Source organism: Astatotilapia calliptera, chromosome 5 (assembly GCF_900246225.1).
Source record: "Astatotilapia calliptera chromosome 5, fAstCal1.2, whole genome shotgun sequence".
Classification (NCBI taxonomy): domain Eukaryota; kingdom Metazoa; phylum Chordata; class Actinopteri; order Cichliformes; family Cichlidae; genus Astatotilapia; species Astatotilapia calliptera.
The window spans coordinates 10,879,355-10,905,234 of NC_039306.1; the positions used below are offsets into that span (position 1 = coordinate 10,879,355).

The window sequence follows — 25,880 nt, forward strand, 5'->3', positions numbered from 1 at the left end:
CACCTGTCGACTGGGGGAATTAAGTAGTTTAGTAGACCTTGCCTTATCTATCCCACTGCACCTTTAATCACTCTTCTTGACAACTTAAGTTGTTTTTGTAGATTATAAAATTACGAATATTTTATAATATACTATACAATTACTATATTATTATATACATTTTTTGTTGGGTAAAAACAGGGGTTGTACAGTTCTAGCAAATGGGAAAGTTATTATTTGGTAAGACTATCTTTATTTTTCAGAGATAAATTCATATATTCGTATGGTATATTTCGGTGTTTACTGGAGGCAAAATGGGAAGACATGAGTGGTGCAAGACTTTTGCAAAGATTATACATACATACAGGGGCCTAAGATGTAACTGTGCAATGTTTGGTTGATAAACTCCTGATTGCATAAGAGTCTGTGGACAGACAGATTTGGAGTTTTACAGTCACAGACATTCGTGGTGTTTAACTGAAATTTTATCTGCTACATAAAAAAAAGACAATTTCTGATCTCCAGGGCAAAGAAGATCCATCTTATTTTATCTTATAATGGAATGGTCAAACTACCTCAGGTTGAACTCTCTGCGACCCGTGGAGCAATGTGAAAAACGCATTCAGACATCATCAAAACTGTTTTGAGAATCTGAGTTGAAAAAACAATAAACACAAATTAAATACATCAAAAGTTGATGGCATAACCAGAAGAAACAATTTTATTGGATACTAATGTGCAATGACATGTAACAGTCGAAGACAGTAGATGCAGGAGACGAGCAAATATATCAAAAAGAGGCTCCAGATACATCCAAGAACACAATACAAGAATCCCCCCCCCAGAGAGTGTAGTCTTAGAGACCCACATTTTTTAACCAATTGTTTTATTTTTGTTTAGATTTTCACAATCATCTTGTATTTCCTGTCATAAGCCACGGACACGTGTGACAGAAGTCTGACTTTAAAAATCAGGGCTGCAGACTTGTAGAGTGGTTACTGACTAACAGAACAATGAAACCGCTGCTGCTAACACTGTCTCGTTGGATATTTCACTGAGAACTGCTGATCATAGGCCAACATGCTACCACTGAATGAATAATAAACGCTGATGTAGGATGATAAGACAAGAGCATGAGACAGAGAGGGCAGTTTATAACCTATGAACAGAGCTGGAGAGATAAGCCTGTGAATCTAGTGGAAAGGTCTGACTCAAATAAATACTGGGCGAATCATCACATCCTGCTGCCTTCAGTTGCTCTTTCCAGCTTTGCTGAAGCAACACAGCTTTGTTCCGATTCTTTTATCACTTAGATTGTTGCCCGTGTTTTATTTTTTTCTAATTTATGTGGCTATCTTTGGGTTTAATGCGAGTGTGATGGTATCACAAAGCTCGGTCACATTTAGCAAGAGTAAACAGTAACTGTGTTGGTCACATGTACATTCGTGCTTCTCCACAGCAGGTTCATTCTCAAGATAATATCAAAACTTGTCATCAATTGGATCGCTGGATATAACACCAATGGATGTTTGAACTACTGCTTGACTCAGTAAATTATAAATTATTTTGTTCTAGTTGTGTGAATGTCTGATCAGGTCTTTCTGTGGAGCTCTTTGGCTCTGCAGAGAGGGTGATTACTGGAAGTCAAAGAATGAAAGGGCTATGGAAACACACTTGCCATTAGCCCCGGCATACTGACTGCTTAAAAGACTTCTCAGGTTTTCAATATTCAGTTTCACTCCAGTTTGAAGTCTTTTACACTACATTACTGAGATATATTTGACAGATGACAGTACACAGCTACAATGTGTGGGCCTACAAAGCTTCTACTAATTGCAGTGTCATAACAAAACAATGTTGCATTTCAACCTGCCTGCCACATTGACACTTCATGATTTGGACGGTACTGTGTGTAACTTCCATTTCCCACAGACACGCTCATGAGTGCATTAGTGAAACAAGTGTAAACTAAGCTGTCTGTTAACCAGCTTCATGACACCAGGCATCAAGATGTTAGATTAGGTGAAGTCAAATCACCTAAAGAGTCAGATTAAAAGCGCCTCTGTGCCATTTACTGCATGTCTGTCATACTGTGCAAGACCAGTTTTAGACAAATCTTGGTCACAGACACTGATGCATATCAAATTGTGTGATGGATGCATAGTTGATTACAGTGCTGCAATGTTTTTAGAAAAAAATAATAATGACAGAGACATGAGTATAAAAGGTTTTCTTCTTAGTCATAGAGTGTTTTTTTTTTCCTTTTTTACTTTACAACCAATTGTTTTGGTTTGTGTGTGTGCCCACAAATTTGTTTTCCCCTAACCTTTATTAAAAAATACGACATGTGCCGACTGGTTTATCCTTTACTGTTGTATTCTGAATAACTGCTTTTTTTGAGTAGCCCTGCTGTGAAAACATGGTCCTGGATGTCTGTCTAAATTTTTTGTTTGTGGGCAGTCTGTTGATCAAAGCCCCAAATCGGCCACTGATGGACATGTCGCACAATCAATACCATATTTAGTTTGAAACAACCAAAGAGGATGTACTTCTCATGAATGTCATGTTAGATTTCAGAGCGTGTCACAGCCTCTGTAAACATTTCATCTGAGATAAAGAAGCAACCTTCTGGGCAACAGAAGAAAAAGAAGAGATTGATGTGCGTTGGTCAACTGTCTGAGCAACATCTCCTGAGAGAGCAACTGGAGGAGCTTCTAGAGAGACACTGAGCTACAGCTACAGCCAGACGACAGGGAGTTTGTGCGTGTTTGTTTACAGGAAGAAAAAGCTGGTCTGTTCCTTCAGTCTTTTGGGAACTATCATGTCGAAGTGGGCAAGAAGTGGAAGAAGCTTAATGCTGCGTCCAGTTGATGCTCTTCAGGTCGATGCCTTCCTGACTCATCTCCCACAGAGGACTGACAGACAGAAAGAGAGGCAAAGAGGCAGGTTAGAGAAAACAAGGTTACCATTCAAAATTTTGTATCAATTTTATGAATGTAAAGTAAAATCAGCATCTGCGCGATAGTGTCTGAGAGCTGACTTTACCTCATCTCTCTGAGTCTGTGGACCTGCTCGATGCATTTCTCTGCTGTGTAGTCAACCTCTTCTTCAGTGGTGAACCTGCCAATACCAAACCTGCCACAGACACAAACACGGACATTTAAACCTGAAACTAGAGAACATGAAAGGCTGTTGGTAACCATTCCCTGGTTATCCAAGTTTATAAACAGCTTAGTTTTCTGTGGATTTAATCACCTTGATTGCTAAGTCTGATCAATGTGAAGAAAAGAGTTAGGAAGCTCAAGGAAAATCATTATTAAACTTCTGGGGAGTTGCAGTTTTTATCATAATCCAGGTTACAGGAGGTATTGTTACCTGATGGAAGAGTGAGCCAGATCTTCATCTGCTCCAATAGCTCTGAGGACATATGATGGCTCCAAAGACGCTGAAGTACATGCACTGCACACACAGACACAAATATTCATCTTTAGAGACTTCATGCACAATCATATGAGGCTTTTGAACTGTACATTAAGCATGTAACTGTACTCTCAATGCTGGTGTTGAAACTGACATTTATGTTAAAAGTGTTTCTGTGAACTTGAGCAGAAGATAGGGAACGAAAAGTCATTCAGGCAAAAGGCATTCAGGACTTTGTGTGATAGGAGAATGATTTAATTTCAATTCCAGATTTAAAAAGTAGCCAACAAAGAGAAGCTAATGTAAGAATGCTACCCTGACCACACAGGTGGCAGGACACTTGATTCATAAATAGTACACAAATCGGTCAACACTTCCATCCTCTCAAAACCATGCCGATTTTCTAACTTTTTGATGCAGTGGGTAAAGTTACACTCAAAAGTTGGACATATGTGCGTGAAAAAAAGTTTGTATCTGACCTCCCTGATGACAGAGCAACATCCTTCAGTGCCATCAGCAGACTCTCGCCCTCCACGTAGGCAAAAGAAAGGTTGATACAGCCTGAAAACACCCAGACACACAAACACAATCAAAGGCGTTAGTCCAACTTCCAACAAAAACACTTCAAAAACATTAACTTCAAAAATCTTCACTGACTTGTAAATCAATTTTGGTTTAAATTCTAACCTGCAGCAGCAGCACTGAGTTTCATTTCTACATGGAATTTATTAGCGTATTATAAAACCAGTTTAGTTACAAGGAGCACTTTAACACTTTACAGTTTAAGAGTTGGTTTCGAGGTTCAGTTTAGAATTAGGTATAGGCTAGAGTTAAGAAATGTCTTACGCTAATAAATGTCCTCATAAAGACTGCTAAACAAACATAAATGTGTTTACCAGGGTAACGCTGTTCTGGATCTCCATTCATGATGACATCAGGAATCTCAGACATGACCTTCTGGACCAGACGATTAGCCAGCATGGACACCCGCTGATGATCATACTAAACAAACAAACATGCACTAATCCCCCTGAAATGTAGCATCGTCTGGGAAGGTTTTTTGGATGTTTGACTTTGGTTATTTTACCTCCATCTCCTCCTGGGCGATGCTACAGGCAGCTCCCAGTCCAACAGCCAGTGGGGTGGGGACAGTGCCAGAGCGCAGCCCCCTCTCCTGCCCGCCACCGTTCTGTATTGGCTCCAAACGCACCCTTGGCCTGCGACGCACGTACAACGCACCCACACCTGGACACACACACACGTAGTAAGTATTTTTGCTTTTACACCATTTTACGTGCATCTTTTCAAAGATAATCAAACTCCGACTTTGACAGCTGATAGAAAAAATTAACAGGGAAACTCCGCTGATTTAAAAAAAAAAGAAAAAAAAATCTTCATATAAACAACCTACATACTATATACATACATACTTTTTTGCCATCTTTCCTGCTTCATATTTCACCTGCGTGTATTTTGTTTAATTTTTAAAACCAAAACACGTATTTCTGTGGGAAAATTTAGCCATTTCTAGTTTTATACAATTTATATAAAAAATGGAAATGGGCACTGACAAATGAGCTCCACAAACTATCTCACCTGCCTATCGATCGGTTTAGAGTTATGCCACCTACTGGTACTGCTACTAAAGCTGACCTTTGGGTCCGTAAATCTTGTGACCACTGATGGACATCAGATCGATCTTCCAGTCAGAGATGCTGATGGGAATCTTCCCAACGGCCTGAGCAGCATCAGTGTGGAAGAAGACTCCTTTTGAGCGACAAATCTGACCTGTAGATAGAAAGAGTTCAAGCTCATTAATCTGATCAGAGCTCTCGGTTGGGCTCCGCATAAAGCGAATAGTCTGATTTATTCAGTAAAACTGACAAAACTATTTAGATGCGGATATTATGAGTGCGTGATTGTGAGCATTTCATGTGTGTTTGATTTGCTATGCTTACCAATCTCCTTGATGGGCTGCTTGACTCCGATCTCGTTGTTCACGGTCATCACCGACACCAAAGAGGTGTCAGTACGGATGGAGGCCTCCAACAACTGAACTCACAAACAAACATGTAGTAAGACTCACTGTAAGGAGCAGACACGGGACACAATAATTCGTGAATTCTGTAACGCTACAAATGGAGGTAAAAATAATAAATACAGGCTTCACTGCCCAGAGGTATTGTAAATATAGCTTCCAGTTTTTAATATGTTCACACAGACAATATTCTGGTTGTTGTCTGCGTGATCTCTCTTTTTGTCTCTGTATGTTTACCTCTAGGTCCAGCAGGCCGTTGTTCTGGACCGGCAGGTAAGTAACATCGAACCCTTCGGACTCCAGAATCCGACACGAGTCTAAGACGCACTTATGCTCGGTCTGAGTGGTGATCACATGACGTTTTTTGGCCTTGTAGAACCGGGCTACACCCTACAGGAGAGAACACACTGGGTTAAAGGGAAGAAAGTTTTAAGATTTTCTCTGATTCTAGCACTTTCTGGAGTTGTGAATCCAGTTTGTGGCTACTGCTCGTTTCTTTTTAGCATTAATTCAATGACCTCATTTATAATTCCAGTAAATCAGAATCGACAGCAGCGTGACTTTAATTTGCTTCCTCTATTCTCGCTGTTATTACTTGTTCTTTGCTACACATGGTGTCTTTGGTAAGGCAATCCAAGTGGACTGAAGTGAAGTAGTTTGTTTCAGTGAAACAGTGAAAACAGATGCTACTTCTTCCTGTCAGCTGACTTATTTGCCTCGTGTGCACAGAAAATTTCTTTTAATTAAATGTTCTCAACGTGGCTGACAAATTCCATTTTTATCACAAGTTTTTGCATTTCAATATTGTATAGTTTGATTCAGAAGAAGCATCCAAATCATTAACAATACAAAGAGTTTTGTTAATGACAGTTTTGTTTTAAGGAGTTTTATTAATCAGTTCACATTCTGAATTTGCTCTTACTGTTTTGTGTGTTTTTTATTTCTCATGTAGTTTATCACTTGGTTTTTTACAGTGTTCTTATTTTGTAAGAGTTGTAGTTTTAATCTGTTGTCTGCATTTTATATTTTTGATCAGTTTTCACCAAAACAAAACCTGTGTGTGTTTGTGTGAGATAAAGTGATTAAGGTCAAGAGAGTAGGACCTTGATAGCCATGTTGTTGGACTCTGTGGCTCCGCTGGTGAAAACGATCTCTCTGGGATCGGCTCCAATCAGATCAGCCACCTGCTGCTCAGAGAGAAAGAAAGGGGAAAAAAAAAAACACCAAACAGATTCACATGTTTCTAATTTGTGTTTCTAATTTTGAACATGTGTTCTAGTGATGCTCTAACTCCGCCCTAGTGGCCATCACAATTTGGCCATTGAGAAGTTTGCTCAAATTCTTATGCGTGGCCATTTTTCCTGCTTTTAACACATAAACTTTGAGGACAAAGTGTGAACAACCAGACAAAAAAAATCAGATTTGATCAAAAAATCGTAATTGAGCATTAAGACCTGCAGTGTGAACGTAGCCATAGACATATAGCAACATCAGTCAGTGACTCTCGGTGAAACATGCACATGTTGTAGGTTACAAATATTAATTTCGGAGCGCTGATGCTGAATTCAAACATTCAGCATCAGTGCTCGACTTTGGTGTGCTCACTAGCTTGTATGAGGCCTGCATCTCTTTGCATACCACAGCTACAACTGAGCAAGCCAAAGTGATACATGGACCAGATTTTTTCAGGAAAAGGACTAGATGTTACTGTCCTTTTACTACCTGCAAAGAAAGTGTAAATAAGCACAGCCCACTTTTCTAAAGATGGAGCAGCTCTCTACCTTCCTAGCGGTCTCCATAGCGGATTCACTCTCCCAGCCGTAGGCATGCGTTCTGGAGTGAGGGTTACCGTAGTAATTCACCTGGTAGGGCAACATGGCATCCAGCACCCGGGGATCCTAAAGACACACACAAACATATGAAATAGGGCTGCTCGATTATGGCAAAAATGATAATCACGATTATTTTCACTGAAATTGAGATCTCGATTATTTGACGATATTTATTTAACCCTTTAAGACCTACCATAGAACCAAGTCCGCCAGAGCTTATATTATTTTTTTACATGTTGTAGTGCCATTTGTGGGAGCATTTCAAGTTGCTATACAACTGTTATAGCCCATATTTTAATAATATGTATGCATTATGTCCATAGTAACTACATAAATTGCAAAAAAGTTGCAATAAACTACAAAAAAATTGAAAATCGGTTTTGTTTTTTTTACATATATTTCTACTTGGAGAAATTTAAGAGGTTTATCCCTCAAAACTTTAAATACAAAAAAGTTGCAAAAAATAGTTTACAACAACAGGAAATTTATTTTTAGTGTCTTCATAGTTTTATTTTGGAGATACACCAATTTTTATATACACTGCAGGAAAAACGAAAAAACAATCCTATGATGCAAATTTGCAAAGAAAACAGAAGGTGCATCAAAATAAACGATTTCCAGCAGTGCAATTCGAGTTCTAAGCATCCCAGAAACTATTCAGAAAAGTCAAACATGACCAGTATAGGCTTTTAAGGCCTACAAGTAAAAAACTACATTTCCGCGAAAATGACGTCACTTCCGGTTTCGGGGAGGAAATGGCCGACATGTGATAGTTCGTGCTGACGTCTGATTCACTGTGGGAAGTGTTACGAACAGCTGATCAGATCGGCGTGTTTCTGGAATATTATGTTTTTGTTCCTGCAAGCGCTTTCTATGCAGTTTTTGCAAAGCTTTATGTGGAAGGAAACCGTGACCGAGGACAAGCTGATGTCATCAGATGTAAGTACAACTCCTCCGGTTTCATATGCAAAAAAAATTATTGCGCTAGCTTACACGGTTCAGGTTCTACAGGGATTTAAAAATAGTTACACAAAACGGAGTGTGCTGCTCTGACCGGCTTCAATGACTTTAAAAAATAATATAAAATAGTGTGCAACACCACTGAAGTTTTTTTTTTTTTAAACTCTCTTTTCAACCAACAGCAGTCACTCTCTCCTCTCCAAATAACTTCTGCTTAGCTTTCCGAGCTTCCCTCGGGTCCTCTTAATCAGCGGTCTCCAACCTTTTTTGCGCCACGGACCGGTTTATGCCCGACAATATTTTCACGGACTGGCCTTTAAGGTGTCGCGGATAAATGAGGGAGGGGCTAATAATCGGCTCAGTCATTTTTAATGATCGTTGAAAGCCCAGATCGTAATCGTGATTAAAATTCGATTAATTGAGCAGCCCTAATATGAAACTCTAAGTACAACCAGCTTTATGTCCAACTCTCTCTGACATCAGCTGTAAAAGCCTGTAAAAGTGACAAAGTGCTTAGTAACAGTTACCATGGGAGTGGTTGCCTGGAAGTCCATGTAGAGGGGGCGAGGCTCATCCTGTTCATGTTTCTTGATCAACTCTGCAGCATAAATTACAGTATATTTAAGACATTTAAAGCCATTCTTAAGACCACATTAAATTTATTAATGTAAAAAAAATGGCATTTAAATTGTTACATTATTACATTCATCGGGCATATTGGGGCCCGATGAATGTAAAAACAAAGAATTACCAGATTTTTTTTAACCTTATTTTTGTTTTTATGAAAAATAAGAGCCACATATGAGGATATTCGTTTAAAATTTCGATAGAACAGTAGCAGTATAATGTCCTCGTAAGTGGATATCAGGCCCTTGTAGAGCAAAATTGAGTATTTTGGTCTAAATAACCCAAAATGTGATGTCCACATATGTGGACGCCAGGTCCTAGGAAGTTAAAATACGAAATTTTTCACCAAACCTGACATGTGTGCAAAATTTCACGAGTTTTTGAGCATGTTAAAGCACTCAAAAAAGGCAATTCATTTCAATGAAAATAATAATAAGAAGAAACAGAGCAGATACAATGGAGCCTTCGCACTCTCAGTACTCGGGCCCTAATAATAAGAAACAGAGCAGATACATTAGGGCCTTCGCACTCTCAGTGCTCGGGCCCTAAAAATGTTGTCAATCTGGCAATGAAGTCAAGAGTAATGTGCATGATTTTAACATTATAAAAAATGGAGAGTGACACAGAGAATATCAGAACATAAAATCTTTTTAAAACAGTTATTTAACAAGATTGCTTCGTCTTGTGCCAGTCAGCTAGTGCTCGTGAACTTTCCGTTTATTAGTGTTTTAATTTAGTATTTTTTAGGTTTTCCTGACCTCACATGGATTTTAAAGTCGTCAGTTAACCTGACAGTTTACAGATGCTGTGAAGTTTCCTGCCTCACTAAACTGCGTCACTTTGGGATTAGCTTCGTGCTAGTTGGTCTTGGGGGAATAAGCTACCCATTTTGCTCCGGGCAATTGTTACCTTTCTGCGGGAAGCTAGCGGCCGTCCGCTCGGAGCTCAGCCGGAGAGGAAGCCACGCGGTTGGCCTCAGCAGCCGGGAGGACACGGTCCTACCCGAGGCAAGCATCTTGTCAGTGGACTGGCTTCAACTGGAAAGCCGCTGACCTCCGTCAAAAACAGCACGCTGTTCGTGCTGAACACCAGCAAAACAGAAAACTTGGCACAGACCAGCTTAACCCACTGGTTCCTACGCAAGAAAATAGAAATAACAAAATATCACTACTTAAACAAAAGGTTAAATTTGAGTGAAGTTCGGTGATGTTGCCGCCTGTCTGTTACGTCCAGGTATAAACACAAATGTCAAGATAAATACGTAACACCGAACACTTCCGTGTGAGACGTTCAAATTAAAAGCTTTTCACAACCATCGCAATGATAAGCATTGCTTCATATAAAGTGGATTATTTTCTAAAAAAGTATATAAAATGCACATATATTTGGATTTTTATCAGTCGGACTGATAGCGGTTTTTGTCCTCTGATTGTCAAGGGGAGAGAAAAAGCAACAGATAAATAAAGTAACAATGTAAAAAAATATCATAGGACTAGGGTCACCAGTAATGATGTCTTAGACTTTACAGGGTAAAAACTTCAGGTTTCTGTTAATTAATTTAAGTAAGATAATGGAATATGTTCTTTATCACAAAAATCTGGGACTTCTGCAGCCAAAACAAATTGTGCAATACATTAAATAAAATCCCATTATTTTAACTTCCTCCTCTTTGCAGCGTCTTCACTCGGTTACTTTGATAGCTTGACGCAGCTCGATGTCGATGCCGTTTCATGGTTGCACAAGAAACGGAAATAGGAGGCGGGAGTTCCTGTGAACGTTCACCACTCTTATTCGTTAATTTTCTGTGTTTTGGTACCGCTTCTGCTTTTTGGTTGGCTACAAAGCAACGAGTTTGTGCAAAGTGGTTTCAGTATGTTTCATTATCTTATGAATACACTACTTTTAAATAATATATTTTTGCTTCAGTAAAATTTTTGGGTGAAAGTGTTGTACTGTATAACTATTTGCGTATATTTCTGGAGTTAAGTGGTTCGCACTGTTTCCTCACAGCATAGAAGGTCCTGAGTTCACTTCCACCATCAGGAGTTTTTACATCTTCTCCCCCGTTTGCGTTGGTTCTCTCAGGCTTCTTCCTACAGTCCGAATACGTTGGGGGCGGGTTAATTGGCGATTCGAAAATTGCCCTAAGACAGCTGGGATAGACTCCAGCGACCCCGAAGAGAATTGATGGATAATGCAATATTTAAATCCAGAACCAAACTCCATACCAGCTGGTGGCGCTTTTTTGACGTTCGCCCAATAAAGAAGAAGAAAAGGTAGAAGCGGAAGAGAAGGCGAATGTAGCTCATTAGCTACCTAGCTAGGTCACTTTTAAAAACCCTATTTATTAATTTATTTTTAAAAACACCGGGGATGGAAAATTAAACTTTTTGAGTGGTGGATCTCGCTTTGAGGTGAGTTTGAGGTTTCTGCTCGTAATGTGAAAGCTCGCAGAGACGAGCTAACCTGTCAGTATGCTGCTGCTGGCAGGACGGTAAAAACGTTTTGGGGTTTTGTTTTTATTAATATCAAATAATATGATGGGTTTATGCTTTAGTCAAATTAACGAATAAATTAGGTAGTGTTATATTTAACATTTACATGCGTTTTCTGGCCGTAGCAGCTGCACTGATCGTAGTTATTAAAGATAAAAAGGAGAGAAAACTAGTTTCCTGAACGTTAGACACCAACATGAGCGTCAACTCTTACTTGTTATTTACAACGACGAGTGAAAAGCAGAACTAAACACTGTGGGGATTTAACTCCCGAGTCTCAGTCTGATATTACGTTCGCACTGAAACTGAATTTGCACTGTAATATGTAATAGTAGCTTGTCGTTTTATTTTCGTATAGATATTATTATGGAACATAAGTGAGAAATATTTATCAGTTTACCTACACTGGACAGTCTGTGTGGGTCCACTTTTTTTTTCCTTTTTGATGTGTTTTACTTTGTTTTTAAATTTTAATATTAAACAAATGAAACCCAAGTCAATAAAACATACAGTTTTTAAATGATGGTTTAACTTATAAACTGAAAAAGCTACACAAACCCGCCTGACCCTTTGTAAAAAGTAATTGCCCTAAAGCTGATTGTTTTTGCCACTCTTGGCAACAAGAGCTGCTGTCTTTGCAGTCATTTGTGATGACTGGCAATGAGTGTTTCACATCACCGTGGCCCACCCTTATTGACAAAATTGTTTTAATTCTGGGTTTTCAAGCACAAAAAGCCTTTTTAAGGTCAAACCAAAACATCTTAAGCCTGGACTTTGCCTAGGATACTTCAAAACCTTTTTAATGTTTTTTGTTTTGTTTTTTTGGACGTTTTGGTTGCATGTTTCTAATTATTGTCCTGATCCACAAGTGCAAGTCTCAGATTCCAGCTTTGACACTGTGGCTATCTGGTAATATTTTCTGTTGTAATGTTACTTTCTGGATGGTTAAACCTTGTTTTATGTATGTGGGGTGCATCGTATGCAAGCCATTGCTTTGGCCTGCACCCTTTCTTTTGGAAAGAACCACTTGTTTCATTATGATCAGATAGCAATAAACAAACAAATACACAAGTAAATAGTGAAGAGAACCTATTTAAATGTTCGAAATCTCGAAAGTCTGTGAACAGGACTTTAGAGATCATATACCCTTCATTTGAAATGAATGGTAAAAGAAGTACTTGTCACTGTGGGGTTTTTAATTCTTGCTGTAAGGAAAAAGAAGTTCAAAAATTATACATGCAACATTCTTAACGGGCATTTTTGAAGTGCTGCAAATGTAAATGTTGCCACCAACCTCATGTTATCAAAACAGGGCTGTTTTGCAAAGTTATCTGTAACTGGTGCCAAAGTCCGTGTAGAACTGACACAAGAGAATATGGCACACAGATGATCTCAACCGAGCTTCTTAAAAATCAATAAAAGCTGTGGCTTGGTCAGAGTGTATGCATTTTTATGTCAAAGAAGGTGCACCCCCATTTTCTTTAAGTTTATTAATAAATGATGCTCTATAGTAGTTTTTGTAGAGTACAAGTTGCGACTTGTACTGGACCTTTTGAGAGTCATGCAGAGCTGATCTAATAAGTCAAATAATTTTTGCAACTGTGCATGACGATAATAAATCCAGCGTATTAATCTCACAAATCAAGATGATAGTAAGGATGATATTGTAAAATATGTTTTAGTTATGAAAGCCAGAAATTCATTTGAAAGATTTGTGACAGTGTCTGGAAGAACAAACATGTTTGTGTGAGTGGCCAAGTGGGCAACCTTCAGCCACATTCAGATTAAACATAGAAGTATTTCCACATCATCTGCACCTTCAGTGATGGTAACTTGCTAGTGCTGAAAGCTGTGACATGTCAGCTGACCCTTGGTTTATTTCACAGGTGACGCCATGCTCCAAGAGCTTTTAGCAACCGAAATTCGACACGTTTGACTAAGAAGCTGTCGCCACTGCCGGCATCATGGGGACAACGATGAGCGAGCCGTGTATTTATGATAAACTGTCCGAGAGTATCGACATCCTCCGTCAGTCGGGTTACCGCTACGGAATGTCGGAGAGGGAGATCGAGAGGTTCATCAAGCAGGTCCTGGAGACCAACGAGCCCAGAAGAGAGCCCCCACAGTTTCCCATCCTGAGAGCCACCATCAAGGTCCACATATAAATTACTACATTGCTGAAACAGATTAATACTGAAGACCTTTGACACTAGAGAGGCTTAGTTTTAATTTTAGTTCAGTAGTGTTGGTAATTAGTTTGAAAGACTGTTTTAAGATAGATTTAAAGTGTGAAAATCCAATAAGTTTACTTTGTAGAAGACTCAGCTCTTTTTGTTGCTCTAAAATAGGTTTACGCTTCACAGACGGTTATTCATGTGCTGTCCTGATAAAGGAGACATTTGTCTGAGTTGCAAAGTCTTTGTGTTGTCTCTTCAGTTTGTGGTGGCTGTTGGCTTCTTGCTGGTGGTGGTGCTGGCCTTCACCTACCCCCAGAATGCTCCCCAGCTGGGACTGGTCAATCTGGGCTGCTATAACTGGTCGTCCCCTCTCAGCCATGTCCGCCTGCTCTCCCTACCCATCGCCAAGAAGTACAACCTGCAAGGTGTGAGTTGTTTCAGTTTTTGTTCTGTCGCAAACATGCGTACACAAACAAAATCCAACGTTTCCTACTAACGAGAAAGTCCTTATTACCCTAGGATTGCACGATTCATTTCAGCACCTCAGCAGAGAGCTGTAGTTGGGATATGCCAATCCAGAAGATATTTGACGTTTCAGTTTAAATTAAATTTGATGTTTGTGTGCAGCAGCAAACATGACTGTTCCGTAAACTTGTTCTCCATTTGAGAAAAAACTGAAACCAAAAAGGAGAAACACTTTTTTTTTTTTTTTTGCATCTCTGCTTAGGGGCAGACCTGTGTTTATGCATGCTGTTACTTGCAGGGACACTTAATAAAACTGTTTCATCATTATAACATCTTTGACTTGAGTGCCTACCTGTAAGCTGTATGCATAAACTTTACGGGGCAGTGCACAGACAGTGCTATCTGCTAATCACTGTAACAAACAAAGTAAAATAAAACATACTAGAATTTTAGGGCAGTAAACTAATTCCAGTAAAAATGTCCCTAAAGGCACCATAAACATGAACCACTTCAATGACTCGAGTTAGTGGAGATGACATCCGTCAGACTATAGGTCTTTAAAAGAAATCCAAACAGGTGACTTATTTAGGAGAAATTAAATCAACCCATGCAGTTAGATTAGATGAAACTTTATTAATCCCTCGGGTGGGTTCCTCTGGGAAATTCACTTTCCAGTAGCACAGCACTGACAGCTCTGTCAAGAATGAAGCTATCCTTAGAGCCCAAAGCTTGTTTGTTTGTTTGTTTGTTTGTTTGTTTCAGACCAGCCTGTAAATATGCATTTCTTAAGTGTTTATTTGTGTGCTGCAGGTTTCCATGAGTGGTGGAGCGCTGGCGCACTCAGGCAAAATCTAGTCAACTGTTCAGGCTGTGCGGAGATTTCCTCAGTGTTAGAAGTCCCTGAGAGCCTCAGAGGGACTGTCACTCTGCGACGAGGTCCTCAGCTTGTCCTGCTGAAGGTCAGAGGTCAACGCTGTCACGGTGGCCATCTAAAGAGCCTTGTGTCATATTCCTGATAGAGAACCTGTTTAAAATGTCTGTAAACACCACCGTGTGTGCCAGTGGTGCCATTTAAAGGATTTGACTTGTTTAATTTGGACTCTGTTATTAGCGTAGCCTCTGTCTTTCTGAAATGTGCACGTGAGCATTTTCCTTTCCAAAGAATTTATTTATTTATTACTACAAACACTTCAAAAACTTAAGATCATCATGATAACTGCATCTACTGTGCTGAACAAATGACGCATGCATATTGTGGGAGCCGCTCACACAGATCTCAAGAGATAAAGAATGTGTGTAAGACACTTGTCACACTAGGAAAAAGTCAACAGCAGACCTGTAAAATCACATGCCCTGTAAACAGTATTCAGTTTGAATAAAAAAACAAAACAAAACAGTTTGTTCATCTTTATTTCCATTTGTCCATGCTGCTCTCTCTAGGGCGGGGAGTCCCTCAGCGTCCAGCGGCAGCAGCTCGAGGAGCTCTACCTGGCTCATTCGGGCTCCATGTCCATTCTGCTGGAGGAAGAGGACGGTCTGCACAACCACAATCTCGGCCTCCCTCAGGGACCTGCCAACTTCACGTTGCTCTGGTACTTAGCATTTTTAAAGTAGTGCTCCATTTGCTCAGTACTAACCCAAACCACTGGAAAATACTTACTAATTTAATACTTGAAGAGGTCAGAATCAGATTGTTGTGCCACTAAAACATCTACATGCGGACGCATACTGTGTAATAAATAAAATGCTGGGTGCAACACATCTACCTGTAAAAAGTATACTTACTACACTTTTAGACAAATCTTTGTACTACCCCTGTGATCTTTGACCTTCGTAAATTGTGGTCTCAATTACATTCAAAAGAGGAAGTTAAGTCCACCCTATGCTAGAGTAGGTTTTAGAGCGAGCCAGCCTTGTAATTGTCAGATCGCTGACCCTATGACCCTAAAACTGGACGTTAAAAACCAATAGCTGACATCACTGTGACCATTAATTATATCTGGATACAGTCTGTGTGGTTGTAGTTGTGCATATTACTTCTGTCCCTGTAGGCGGTTCAGCTCTGGGACCAGGGAGAAGGTGCTGAGGTGGCTCTTCCCGAAGGCTGAGCTCTGCCCTCTGCTGGACAGCGCCGGGACCATCCTGCAGCGCTGCCTGGTCACCCACAGCACAAACTCTCAGAGCAAGGTGAGTCCAACTGTGTTCATATTTGTTCATATTCCAATCGCGGAGGAAACACCACGCTAATTATTGTTATGGATGCAGAGAGTAAACAGTAAAAACGGTAAAAATAAAGAAAAAAAATGGATTATTAGTAGTAGTAGTAGTAGTAGTAGTATTAAGTTAAAGCAGCTGAAGTGTGAGGTTGTGCAGTTGTGATTGTAGCGCCTCAGTGACGTTTTGTCCTCGATAATATTTAACTACAAAAACACACCTTTCAGCTTTCTTTGTTGTAAGCTGCCGTTTGGGTTTCAGGGTGTCAGGGTGTTGGGCTGGCTGGTGGTGGGCGAGGGGCTGCCAACTGTTCGAGTTCTGCCCGTTCAGCGCTGCCAGAAACACTGCAGCTCCTTCAACCTGTGGCTGACGCCGGGAGACATGGGTAACACCTGCTGCACCTGCACATTTTTACACATGGACAGCAGATGAAATACAGATAATTATTTTTTTTAATTTTTTTTTAAAGTTAAAATATAGTTTTTGTTGTTAGGACTTTATATAGTTTATTAATTCATTAATGTTTAATTTGTCAAATTAAACATTAATAAATTAATGTTTAATCTGACAAATTAAAATCAAAGCAGTTAATGTTTTGTGTAGCTGCTGAAGCCACACTGAGCACCTATTGATGATTTGTTGTCCCCTCTGACCTTTGACCTGCACAGTGTACGCTGACCCCCGGTACTGGCAGATGGAGCTCTTTCCGGGTCGAGGCCAGAACATCATCTGTGGCGGGTCGACATTTTAAAACTTCAGGAGGCGCCAAGAGAAGAAGGGCGGAGTTCAGGACTGAGGCGTGACATGGAGATCATCTGCCTTGCTCCAGCTCCGCCCACTGATGCCTTACAAAGTCCCAACCTTTTATTATTATTACTTTTTCCTGGTACCCCTTCTTTCCTTACATCATCCTCAGAGAGCTGGAACAACTGCACACATGGAGGTTTGAGGACTGAAAAGTGACTCATTTAGTTTACCAGCTGAACGTAATCTCGTGCCATAGCTCCACACAGATATCTAGATAAAAAAAGAACAAACAAAAGAAATCTTTGTTTCTCTTTAGTGTGCCCGGTCCCAGGTCTCTGAATCACCGCCAACACCTCCGACTCGTTCAGTGATTTTAAAATATCTGCTGTTGTCCTTGTTGGTTGGAGAAAACAAAGTTATATTTTGTGTCAAAGCCAGAAAAATGTCTTCATGTGTGACTCTTCACAGTGATGAGGGTCAAATTTATGAAAAATGACTTTTAAATGGAGTCCTCTTAAGAGACTTGTGGTTTCAGATATTGATTCACAGCTGATTGGTCAGCCAGAGACAACCCAAGCACCATGTACAACGGAAGAACAATGAGATACAAAATTAGTGCTTTGTATATTGGCCGTGTGCAGCCGACCCCAGGCTGGATTCACTTAAACTTTGTGGCTTTTTAATCTGTAATAGCTGATTGATCTAAAATGAAACTGGGAGTAATCAAAGTAGAACCAGTAGCAACGCAGGGGATGACCCACAGCTCCCGTTCTTCTTCTCCCTCTAACACCTGCTTTTTTGCACTTTCTGGGAACTTTAAAGGAACTTTGGCGTCATTTGGATTCATGTGGATGTGGTAAAAGAGCCGGACTATGATCAGAACTTCCAGCCGCTAACAAACTCAGATGGTGCTGAGAGGAAAAACTCATCGAGCTGCTCAGTGCAGGAGCAAACCCAGAAACTAATTGCTATCTGTTGTGACGCTTCTGCCCTTTATTTGGTTCTTTTGATTATGTTAAAGGGACAGTTCACCCCAAATTTTAAAACTATGATATTCTCAGTTACATATCGTAGTACCTAAAACAGTCTGTCATTTGAACTGCGTTTTAGTTTTTCTGTATTTTGGGTAATTTTTTTCAAAGTGGACCCATTATGTTCTAGTATCAGTAAGAGGATATTAGAGTTACCCCATCTTAGGGCTGTTCGATATAACGATATATATCGGATGATGATGTTATAAAAAACGTCTATCGTTGCATTTTACACTATTGTTTGTTTCGTGGTGTCGCAAAATAAACTGTTTACGGCAATATTTTTTCATTATGGTCACTGTAGTGGTTATATTAATTTCTTAAAGTTCTCTCTTTCTCTTATATTTAATATAACCACACTACAGACAGACAAGCGCTTGTTTTTATGCGTTGTCGTTATTTCCACATAAACCTTTCACAATAAAGCTCAAGATCCTGTTGAGACTTTTCAAAATAAACTGAATCACGTGAAAGATCTAGAGTATTTACGGATGAGAAGCAAAAACGAGCCGTCAGGTGCTAAAAAATAAATGTCTAAAAAAAGTATAGTTTCATGCATCAGTTAAAACACTCGAGTCCAGGTACGCAACGCCCGCCTGGAAACACTTCCCGCAAGTTGAGCTGCCCGAGATTCAGAATTTACAGAAAATGTTACATTTTTGTGATTTATATCGTTATCGGACGATAGAATTCTTATATCGGGATATGAGATTTTGGTCATATCGCACAGCCCTACCCCTTCTTACTGACATCATAGAGATCTTAGAGTAGAAGAAATGAAAATGACATGTGGATATATATATATAGGCATCCTTATTTGAAAATTGGCCACTTTTAATGTGAGCATCCTTCATTTTAACAATAAATATGGTGGAAAACAAGGAAAATTGGGAAAGGCTTAATTTAAATGAATTGTTTTGGCTCATGTTTTTGCCAAATGTAAACATAACACTGCGATTCTCGTTCTTTTCAAACTCTCTTGAAAAAGTTTTTAAACTTTCTTTTTTTGGTCACATTTTAGCATTTTACAAAAGTGTTTTTAACCTGATTATTAGATTATGAGCCATCTCTGCCTCAACACAAGTTTTAGACCTGTGAGAGAATATATGGGTGAGCTGGCCCTTTAACATCCAGTTTGCAACACTAAGGCACCACACAGCAGCAGACGGGAGACATTTTATTGATAACACAGACAAAAGCTGCTTCTCTAATTTCATTGTCGCTATTTATTGTTATGGCTGTATAGAAATTGAACCATTAATTTTAATAATAAAGTGTTGTAATATTATATTTTTGATTATTACATGGGATCATTAGCACAGACAGAGCAAGAGCGGAGGATATATTTTGTGCTTATCAGGGTTTAAAAGTCTGAATAATGTCAAGTAAGTTTGCCAAAGTTTCTGCATTTTAAAGATGAACTCCCTCAGCTTGTTTAAGAGTTTTACATTTCCAGCAAAGCAGCTGAAGCTAAGTCAGGGGCTGCATCTTTTGAAATGTTTGCTTTGCATAGAGATGTAACACTTTTATGAGGAAATTAAAACTTATCGTGTATTATATGCTTCCATCTGTGTGGACACTTTGTTTAAAAGTTAAAAAGTTGAGTCTGAACTTTATAGAGAATTGTAGGAATTGTGAAGAAAATTAAACAAAACAAAAAAAAGTCTTGCAGACAAAAGCCCATCCACCCGTTTTCTTCTGCTTATCCAGAAGAAAGGGTGGCAGACAAAATAGAATAACTACAGGTGATCTGGTATGCTCATTGTCATCTCCAAAAGTCATTTTTGAACTGCACTAGAGTAGCTTGGATGATTCACAGTTAAATATAATCCTCATTGTTGTACTACACCGGATCAGTTCAGCCTCTATTTTGAATCCTATCCATCTGAACCAACAGTCTTCTGATTGGCTGCCCCTCCAAAACAGAACAGCAGATGGGTGGGGCTTCTGGGCCTTAAATTCCCATATTAGGAGATGACATCACTGCAACTGAATACATGTATTTCCAGACCAATGGCCTAAATCTAGTTTCAAAAATCAAAAAACTTTAAAAGGTTTTAGAATTAGACTGAAAAATTAACAGTAGGAAAGGAAAAGTTAAGTCTGAAAACCTTAACCCAGAGATACTAGTACATAACCTCTGAATATATATGAAAGAAAGTAAAAATGAGTATGATTAATAGGTCTAATTTAAATATTTTGTCAACATTTAAGCATTTGTAAGGTTTGCCAAGAAAACTGCTCTACATGTCACATCCAAATAATCCTGCTTTAAATCCATTATTTAATTCAGATTTGGCCCGTTTTACAACATTGTGGTACCTTTGAAGGACCTTACAGGAGAAGTAGACTTACATTAGCTGTGCAGTTTATAGCTAACTAATGCAAAGAGCAGTGCTGTAGTAAATCTCACTTTCTGACATTTACTTTTTGGAGTCTCCAATAGTTTGCGTGTACAAAATGTACATTTGAAGTCAGTGATTCACGATACTAACCACACAAGTTCTTACAATATTTATCCAGCCATCAGTGATATAATCTGACCTCAGACCCAGAGGAAGTACAGAACATCAACAGAGGCTTTGTGGTTTGGTAAGTGTGGATTGGTCATTGTTTCAATATTATGTTACTTCCAAGTCACAGCATGTGTTAAACTCTTTGCAGGTTAGAATCATCAGCTGGAGCTGGAAGAAGCAGCTTTGTCTTTCTGGAAATCTCTGATTAAACGTTTTGCCCCACAAGAGTAAATAATCCTTCCCCTGCATCTACGCAGTATTAATATTAGGGGTGCAACTATACACAAAATTCACGGTTTGGTTCGATATTTTGGTGTCACGGTTCGATATTTTTTCGATACAAAAAAATATTCACGCTTTTTTAATTTGTCATTTATTAAAATTATAAATATACATTTTAACTCAAACTTACAGTTTTTAAATTTAATGTTGCTGAAACAACAAAGGGATAAAATAATAATCTAAACCTAATCTATCTGATCGAGAAATCACCCATGAGAGTTTATTACAGAGAAATGGCTCTTTCCAAAATAAAAGCTATACTATATGCTTCGTCTGGGCTATATTCTCAGCAGCATATTAATCTGGGGTCCGTTCTTCGTACCTCGCTAAGTAAGTTAGCTGGATTTGATTGTTGACGATTTCGTGTGATCTTGGATCGTTCGGTTCTCCGAAGCTCATCTGGGACTTGCTGTCATAGCAACAGATCCGTAAGCGTAAACCTGCTCAGGAGCAGGTTTACTTTATGTAAACAGGATTAGATCGCGGCCACTCAGGTATGTCCGCTTCATGTATACGAAAGCAACAGCGATATTTTACCACTGTTTTACCATAAATAAATATTATCAATGTAACTAAAGATAATGCAGTATTTGATCCTTTCATTGATTTCATACAGATACATACAGGTCATTTCCTAAAAAAAGGGAAATGTACTATTAATCATTCTATTTCATGTATTTGATTATTTCAGATGTAATTCATATTTTAGAGTAGTAATAGTAAATTACTTTGTGTAATCAAGATGAGAGACCACGGCTATAAAAGCGAAGGTGGATTTGGGAAGGGAATTGTGCAACACAATTTCGAATATTAAAAACATGACAAAACATATTTTTCATTGAAATTTATTTGAGCATCTTTTTCTGTCTCATCAAAAAAAAGCCAGTCATCATTTGCCTGGAAAAAAAAAAATCATATATACTGTGTCACGTACTCTGAAGTTCCTTTTGAAGCAACTCGATTTCTAGTTGAAGTTTTTGCCTCATTAGAGCTTGAAGTTCGATTTCACTTAGAAGCTTTTGTTTCTTCAGCTCAGTATACTCCATTTTTTGCTGGAGACTTCTCTTATAGAGCAAACGAATGTCACCCTGTTTCAATTGTAGAGACAACATTTAACGGTCAATACATGTCATATAGGAAGTAAAATTAATTACAACACTGCCCACCTCTGTATCAGGCCTCTCTGCCAGCCTCTTTGCCTGCAAATCATACTGCAGTCAGAAACACATAGAAGTACACAAGTAGATAGAAATTCAGGCCAAATTTTGCATGAACTTACAGGGACTTCCTCCAAACCACAGTCATCTGACAGGGTTGCGTCACTGTCCTGTGCAATGGAAACAAAATGGTGTTACAAAGGGATGTGGTACAGCCTATTGGTCTAAATAATTAAAAAAAAAAAGATATATATATCTCCCAACTTACTGTGCATGCTTCAGTCACCCCTTGCATGGGAACAGGTAAAAGTGATGGAGTGTTATGTAAAACTACACACAAAAAAACCCCACAATGTCAATAAATGTCAAAGTACAAAAAGCATGTTAATTAAGGCAACAACCAAATATTTTACATTGTACAAATAGAATTATGAGCTCATTTACCAGTTATGAAGGTGCTGCTGCTACTGCGCCCCGGCTGCTGGTCTAAGGAAGAGCTGCCCCCAGGGATGCCCTCAACAATGGGTCTGGTGGCATTCAACCCTAGGGCCAGCTCCTCTGCCGGGGTGTGACGAGGGGGTACAGGACCACCACCTGTCTTTTTTTGCTCTGCCCTTTTCTTGGTTGCTGTTATACACAAACAAACAGATTATTTCAGGGTCTCTTTTCAAGAGACTAAAAGCAATATAAGTGATAAATATTACCATTCTGTAGAATATTCTTATATTTCACTTTTACTTGTTCCCATGTTCTAGTGGGTCCTGTTGTGGCTCTAATGTGAAAGAGGATATAATATGATATAATATAATATGATATGATGTCATATAATATAATAAATTACTTACGAGTTTAATTTGTCAGCAACTTTCTGCCAGCCCTCTCTCCTTGCTTTTGCAGCCTTTGCAGTGTTCCCTTGCGTTTTAATTACACTCTGAAACTCCTGAAATCCCTCAATCAAGAGTTCTTGCTCTGCTGCCGAAAAATACCGAGCGCGCTCCTTCGACATTTTCGCCGACCAATCAAAGGGTTGCCGATCAATGTTTCTACTATCGATGCGTAGCCCCTGTTAAGCCACCCGGGGCCCGTTCTTCGTACGTCGCTTACTACATCCAAGATCAAATGACACATCCAAGATCAAATCATCGCGCTAACCGTGAGCTCGCTAATCCGGTTCCCCGAACACACCTGCTGTTGACGATTACTACAGCTGGACGCAGGAATGTGACATCACTGGGTGTCGTAAAAGGGGCTACGCATCGATAGTAGAAACATTGATCGGCAACCCGCTGATTGGTCGGCGAAAATGTCGAAGGGGCGTGCTCGGTATTTTCCGGCAGCAGAGCAAGAACTCATGAGTGAGGGATTTCAGGAGTTTCAGAGTTTAATTAAAACGCAAGAGAACACTGCAAAGGCTGCAAAAGCAAGGAGAGAGGGCTGGCAGAAAGTTGCTGACAAATCAAACTCGTAGGTAATTTAATAATAATAATAATAATGGATTGGATTTATATAGCGCTTTCCAAGGCACCCAAAGCGCTTTACGATACCACTATTCATTCACTCCCACATTCACACACTGGTGGAGGCAGCTACGGTTGTAGCCAGGCTGCCATATCGCGCCATCGGCCCCTCTGGCCAACACCAGTAGGCGGTAGGGTAGATCTATCATATGACACTATATTGTCCAATATCATATGGAATTATATTATATTATAATATGTTATATTATATCCCCTTTCACATTAGAGCCACAACAGGACCCACAAGAACATGGGAACAAGTAAAAGTGGAATACAGGAGTATTCTACAGAATGGTAATATTTATCTCTTAGATTGCTTTGCGTCTCTTGGCAAGGTAATACTGGCCTGTAATACTCTGTTAGTTTGTTCATAACAGCAACCAAGAAAAGGGCAGAGGAAAAAAAGACAGGTGGTGGTCCTGCACCCCCTCGTCAACAAGTTGGTTAAGTAAATAATACCCTCACGGGAAAATCGATATCTCTCTATGAGCACACTGTCGCGCTGAGCTAAAGGATCCTGTCTATCCCGCAATATACGCTGAATTCTGAGGACTCTCCTTATCAATCTTGCACCTTCCGCAATGGGTTGGTCGCGTATACGGACAGGACATGGCTGCGACAGGCTTCCCAAATCCACCTTCGCTTTTATAGCCGTGGTCTCTCATCTTGATTACACGAAGTAATTTACAATTACTACTCTGAAATATGAATTACATCTGTAATAATCACATACGTGTAATAGAATGTTAATAGTTCATTTCCCTTTTTTAGGAAATGACCTGTATGTATCTGTGTGACATCAATAAAAGGATCAAGTACTGCATTATCTTTAGTTACATTGATAATATTTATTTATGGTGAAACAGTGGTAAAATATCGCTGTTGCTTTCGTATAAATGAAGCGGACATACCTGCGTGGCCGCGATCTAATCCTGTTTACATAAAGTAAACCTGCTCCCGAGCAGGTTTACGCTTACGGCTCTGTTGCTATGACAGCAAGTCCCGGATGAGCTTCGGGGAACCGACTGATCCAGGATCACGCGAAATCGTCAACAATCTAATCCGGCTAACCTACTTAGCGAGGTACGAAGAACAGGCCCCCAGTGATCTCACATTACTTCATCCAGCTGTACTAATCGTCAACAACAGGTGTGTTCGGAGAACCGGAATAGCGAGCTCAAAGTTGGCGCGATGATTTGATCTTGGATGTAGTAAGCGAGGTACGAAGAACGGACCCCTGGGGCCCGTTCTTCTTACCTCGCTAAGTAGGTTAGCCGGATTAGATTGTTGACGATTTCGCGTGATCCTGGATCAGTCGGTTCCCCGAAGCTCATCCGGGACTTGCTGTCATAGCAACAGAGCCGTAAGCGTAAACCTGCTCGGGAGCAGGCTTACTTTATGTAAACAGGATTAGATCGCGGCCACGCAGGTATGTCCGCTTCATTTATACGAAAGCAACAGCGATATTCCACCACTGTTTCACCATAAATAAATATTATCAATGTAACTAAAGATAATGCAGCACTTGATCCTTTTATTGATGTCACACAGATACATACAGGTCATTTCCTAAAAAAGGGAAATGTACTATTAACATTCTATTACATGTATGTGATTATTACAGATGTAATTCATATTTCAGAGTAGTAATTGCAAATTACTTTGTGTAATCAAGATGAGAGACCACGGCTATAAAAGCGAAGGTGGATTTGGGAAGCCTGTCGCAGTCATGTCCTGTCCGTATACGCGACCAACCCATTGCGGAAGGTGCAAGATTGATAAGGAGAGTTTTCAGAATTCAGCGTATATTGCGGGATAGACAGGATCCTTTAGCTCAGCGCGACAGTGTGCTCATAGAGAGATATCGATATTCCCGTGAGGGTATTATTTACTTAACCAACTTGTTGACGAGGGGGTGCAGGACCACCACCTGTCTTTTTTTTGCTCTGCCCTTTTCTTGGTTGCTGTTATAAACAAACAGATTATTTCAGGGTCTCTTTCCTAGAGACGAAAAGCAATATAAGTGATCAATATTACCATTCTGTAGAATATTCTTATATTTCACTTTTACTTGTTCCCATGTTCTAGTGGGTCCTGTTGTGGCTCTAATGTGTAAGGGGATATAATATAACATAATATAGTGTAATACAATAAATTTACCCTACCGCCTACTGGTGTTGGCCAGAGGGGCCGATGGCGCGATATGGCAGCCTGGCTTCTGTCAGTCTGCCCCAGGGCAGCTGTGGCTACAACTGTAGCTGCCTCCACCAGTGTGTGAATGTGAGAGTGATTGAATAGTGGCATTGTAAAGCGCTTTGGGTGCCTTGAAAAGCGCTATATCAATCCACTCCATTATTATTGTTATTATTAAATAACTTACGAGTTTAATTTGTCAGCAACTTTCTGCCAGCCCTCTCTCCTTG

At 39.6% G+C, this 25,880-nt stretch overlaps 2 protein-coding genes across 2 annotated transcripts; one reads left to right on the forward strand and one right to left on the reverse strand.

Moving 5' to 3' along the window:
- Positions 1–673: 673 nt before the first annotated feature.
- nfs1 (NFS1 cysteine desulfurase) lies at positions 674–10,127 on the reverse strand. The gene is made up of 13 exons (XM_026167202.1): positions 9,766–10,127; positions 8,757–8,827; positions 7,219–7,335; positions 6,541–6,624; positions 5,675–5,827; positions 5,358–5,451; positions 5,053–5,187; positions 4,487–4,644; positions 4,296–4,401; positions 3,879–3,960; positions 3,355–3,438; positions 3,025–3,114; positions 674–2,894 (listed from the first exon to the last, which is right to left on the reverse strand). The coding sequence occupies exons 1-13, from the start codon at positions 9,869–9,871 to the stop codon at positions 2,831–2,833; spliced, it is 1,344 nt and encodes a 447-aa protein (XP_026022987.1). The 5' UTR covers positions 9,872–10,127; the 3' UTR covers positions 674–2,830.
- Positions 10,128–10,952: 825 nt separating this feature from the next.
- c5h6orf89 (chromosome 5 C6orf89 homolog) lies at positions 10,953–17,916 on the forward strand. Its single transcript, XM_026167203.1, has 8 exons — positions 10,953–11,270; positions 13,238–13,504; positions 13,788–13,953; positions 14,804–14,952; positions 15,434–15,585; positions 16,045–16,180; positions 16,469–16,592; positions 16,876–17,916. The coding sequence occupies exons 2-8, from the start codon at positions 13,316–13,318 to the stop codon at positions 16,956–16,958; spliced, it is 999 nt and encodes a 332-aa protein (XP_026022988.1). The 5' UTR covers positions 10,953–11,270; positions 13,238–13,315; the 3' UTR covers positions 16,959–17,916.
- Positions 17,917–25,880: the final 7,964 nt, after the last annotated feature.

Bases quoted from the DNA above. Each gene is read 5' to 3' on its own strand.
- nfs1 (XM_026167202.1), bottom strand. From the start codon at position 9,871: ATGCTTGCCTCGGGTAGGACCGTGTCCTCCCGGCTGCTGAGGCCAACC. The intron at 8,828-9,765 runs GTAACAATTGCC...TTTATGCTGCAG, and splicing joins CGCTAGCTTCCCGCAGAAAG to AGTTGATCAAGAAACATGAA. The intron at 3,961-4,295 runs GTAAACACATTT...GGGTGTTTTCAG, and splicing joins TCCAGAACAGCGTTACCCTG to GCTGTATCAACCTTTCTTTT.
- c5h6orf89 (XM_026167203.1), top strand. From the start codon at position 13,316: ATGGGGACAACGATGAGCGAGCCGTGTATTTATGATAAACTGTCCGAG. The intron at 14,953-15,433 runs GTCAGAGGTCAA...TGCTCTCTCTAG, and splicing joins CTCAGCTTGTCCTGCTGAAG to GGCGGGGAGTCCCTCAGCGT. The intron at 15,586-16,044 runs GTACTTAGCATT...CTGTCCCTGTAG, and splicing joins GCCAACTTCACGTTGCTCTG to GCGGTTCAGCTCTGGGACCA.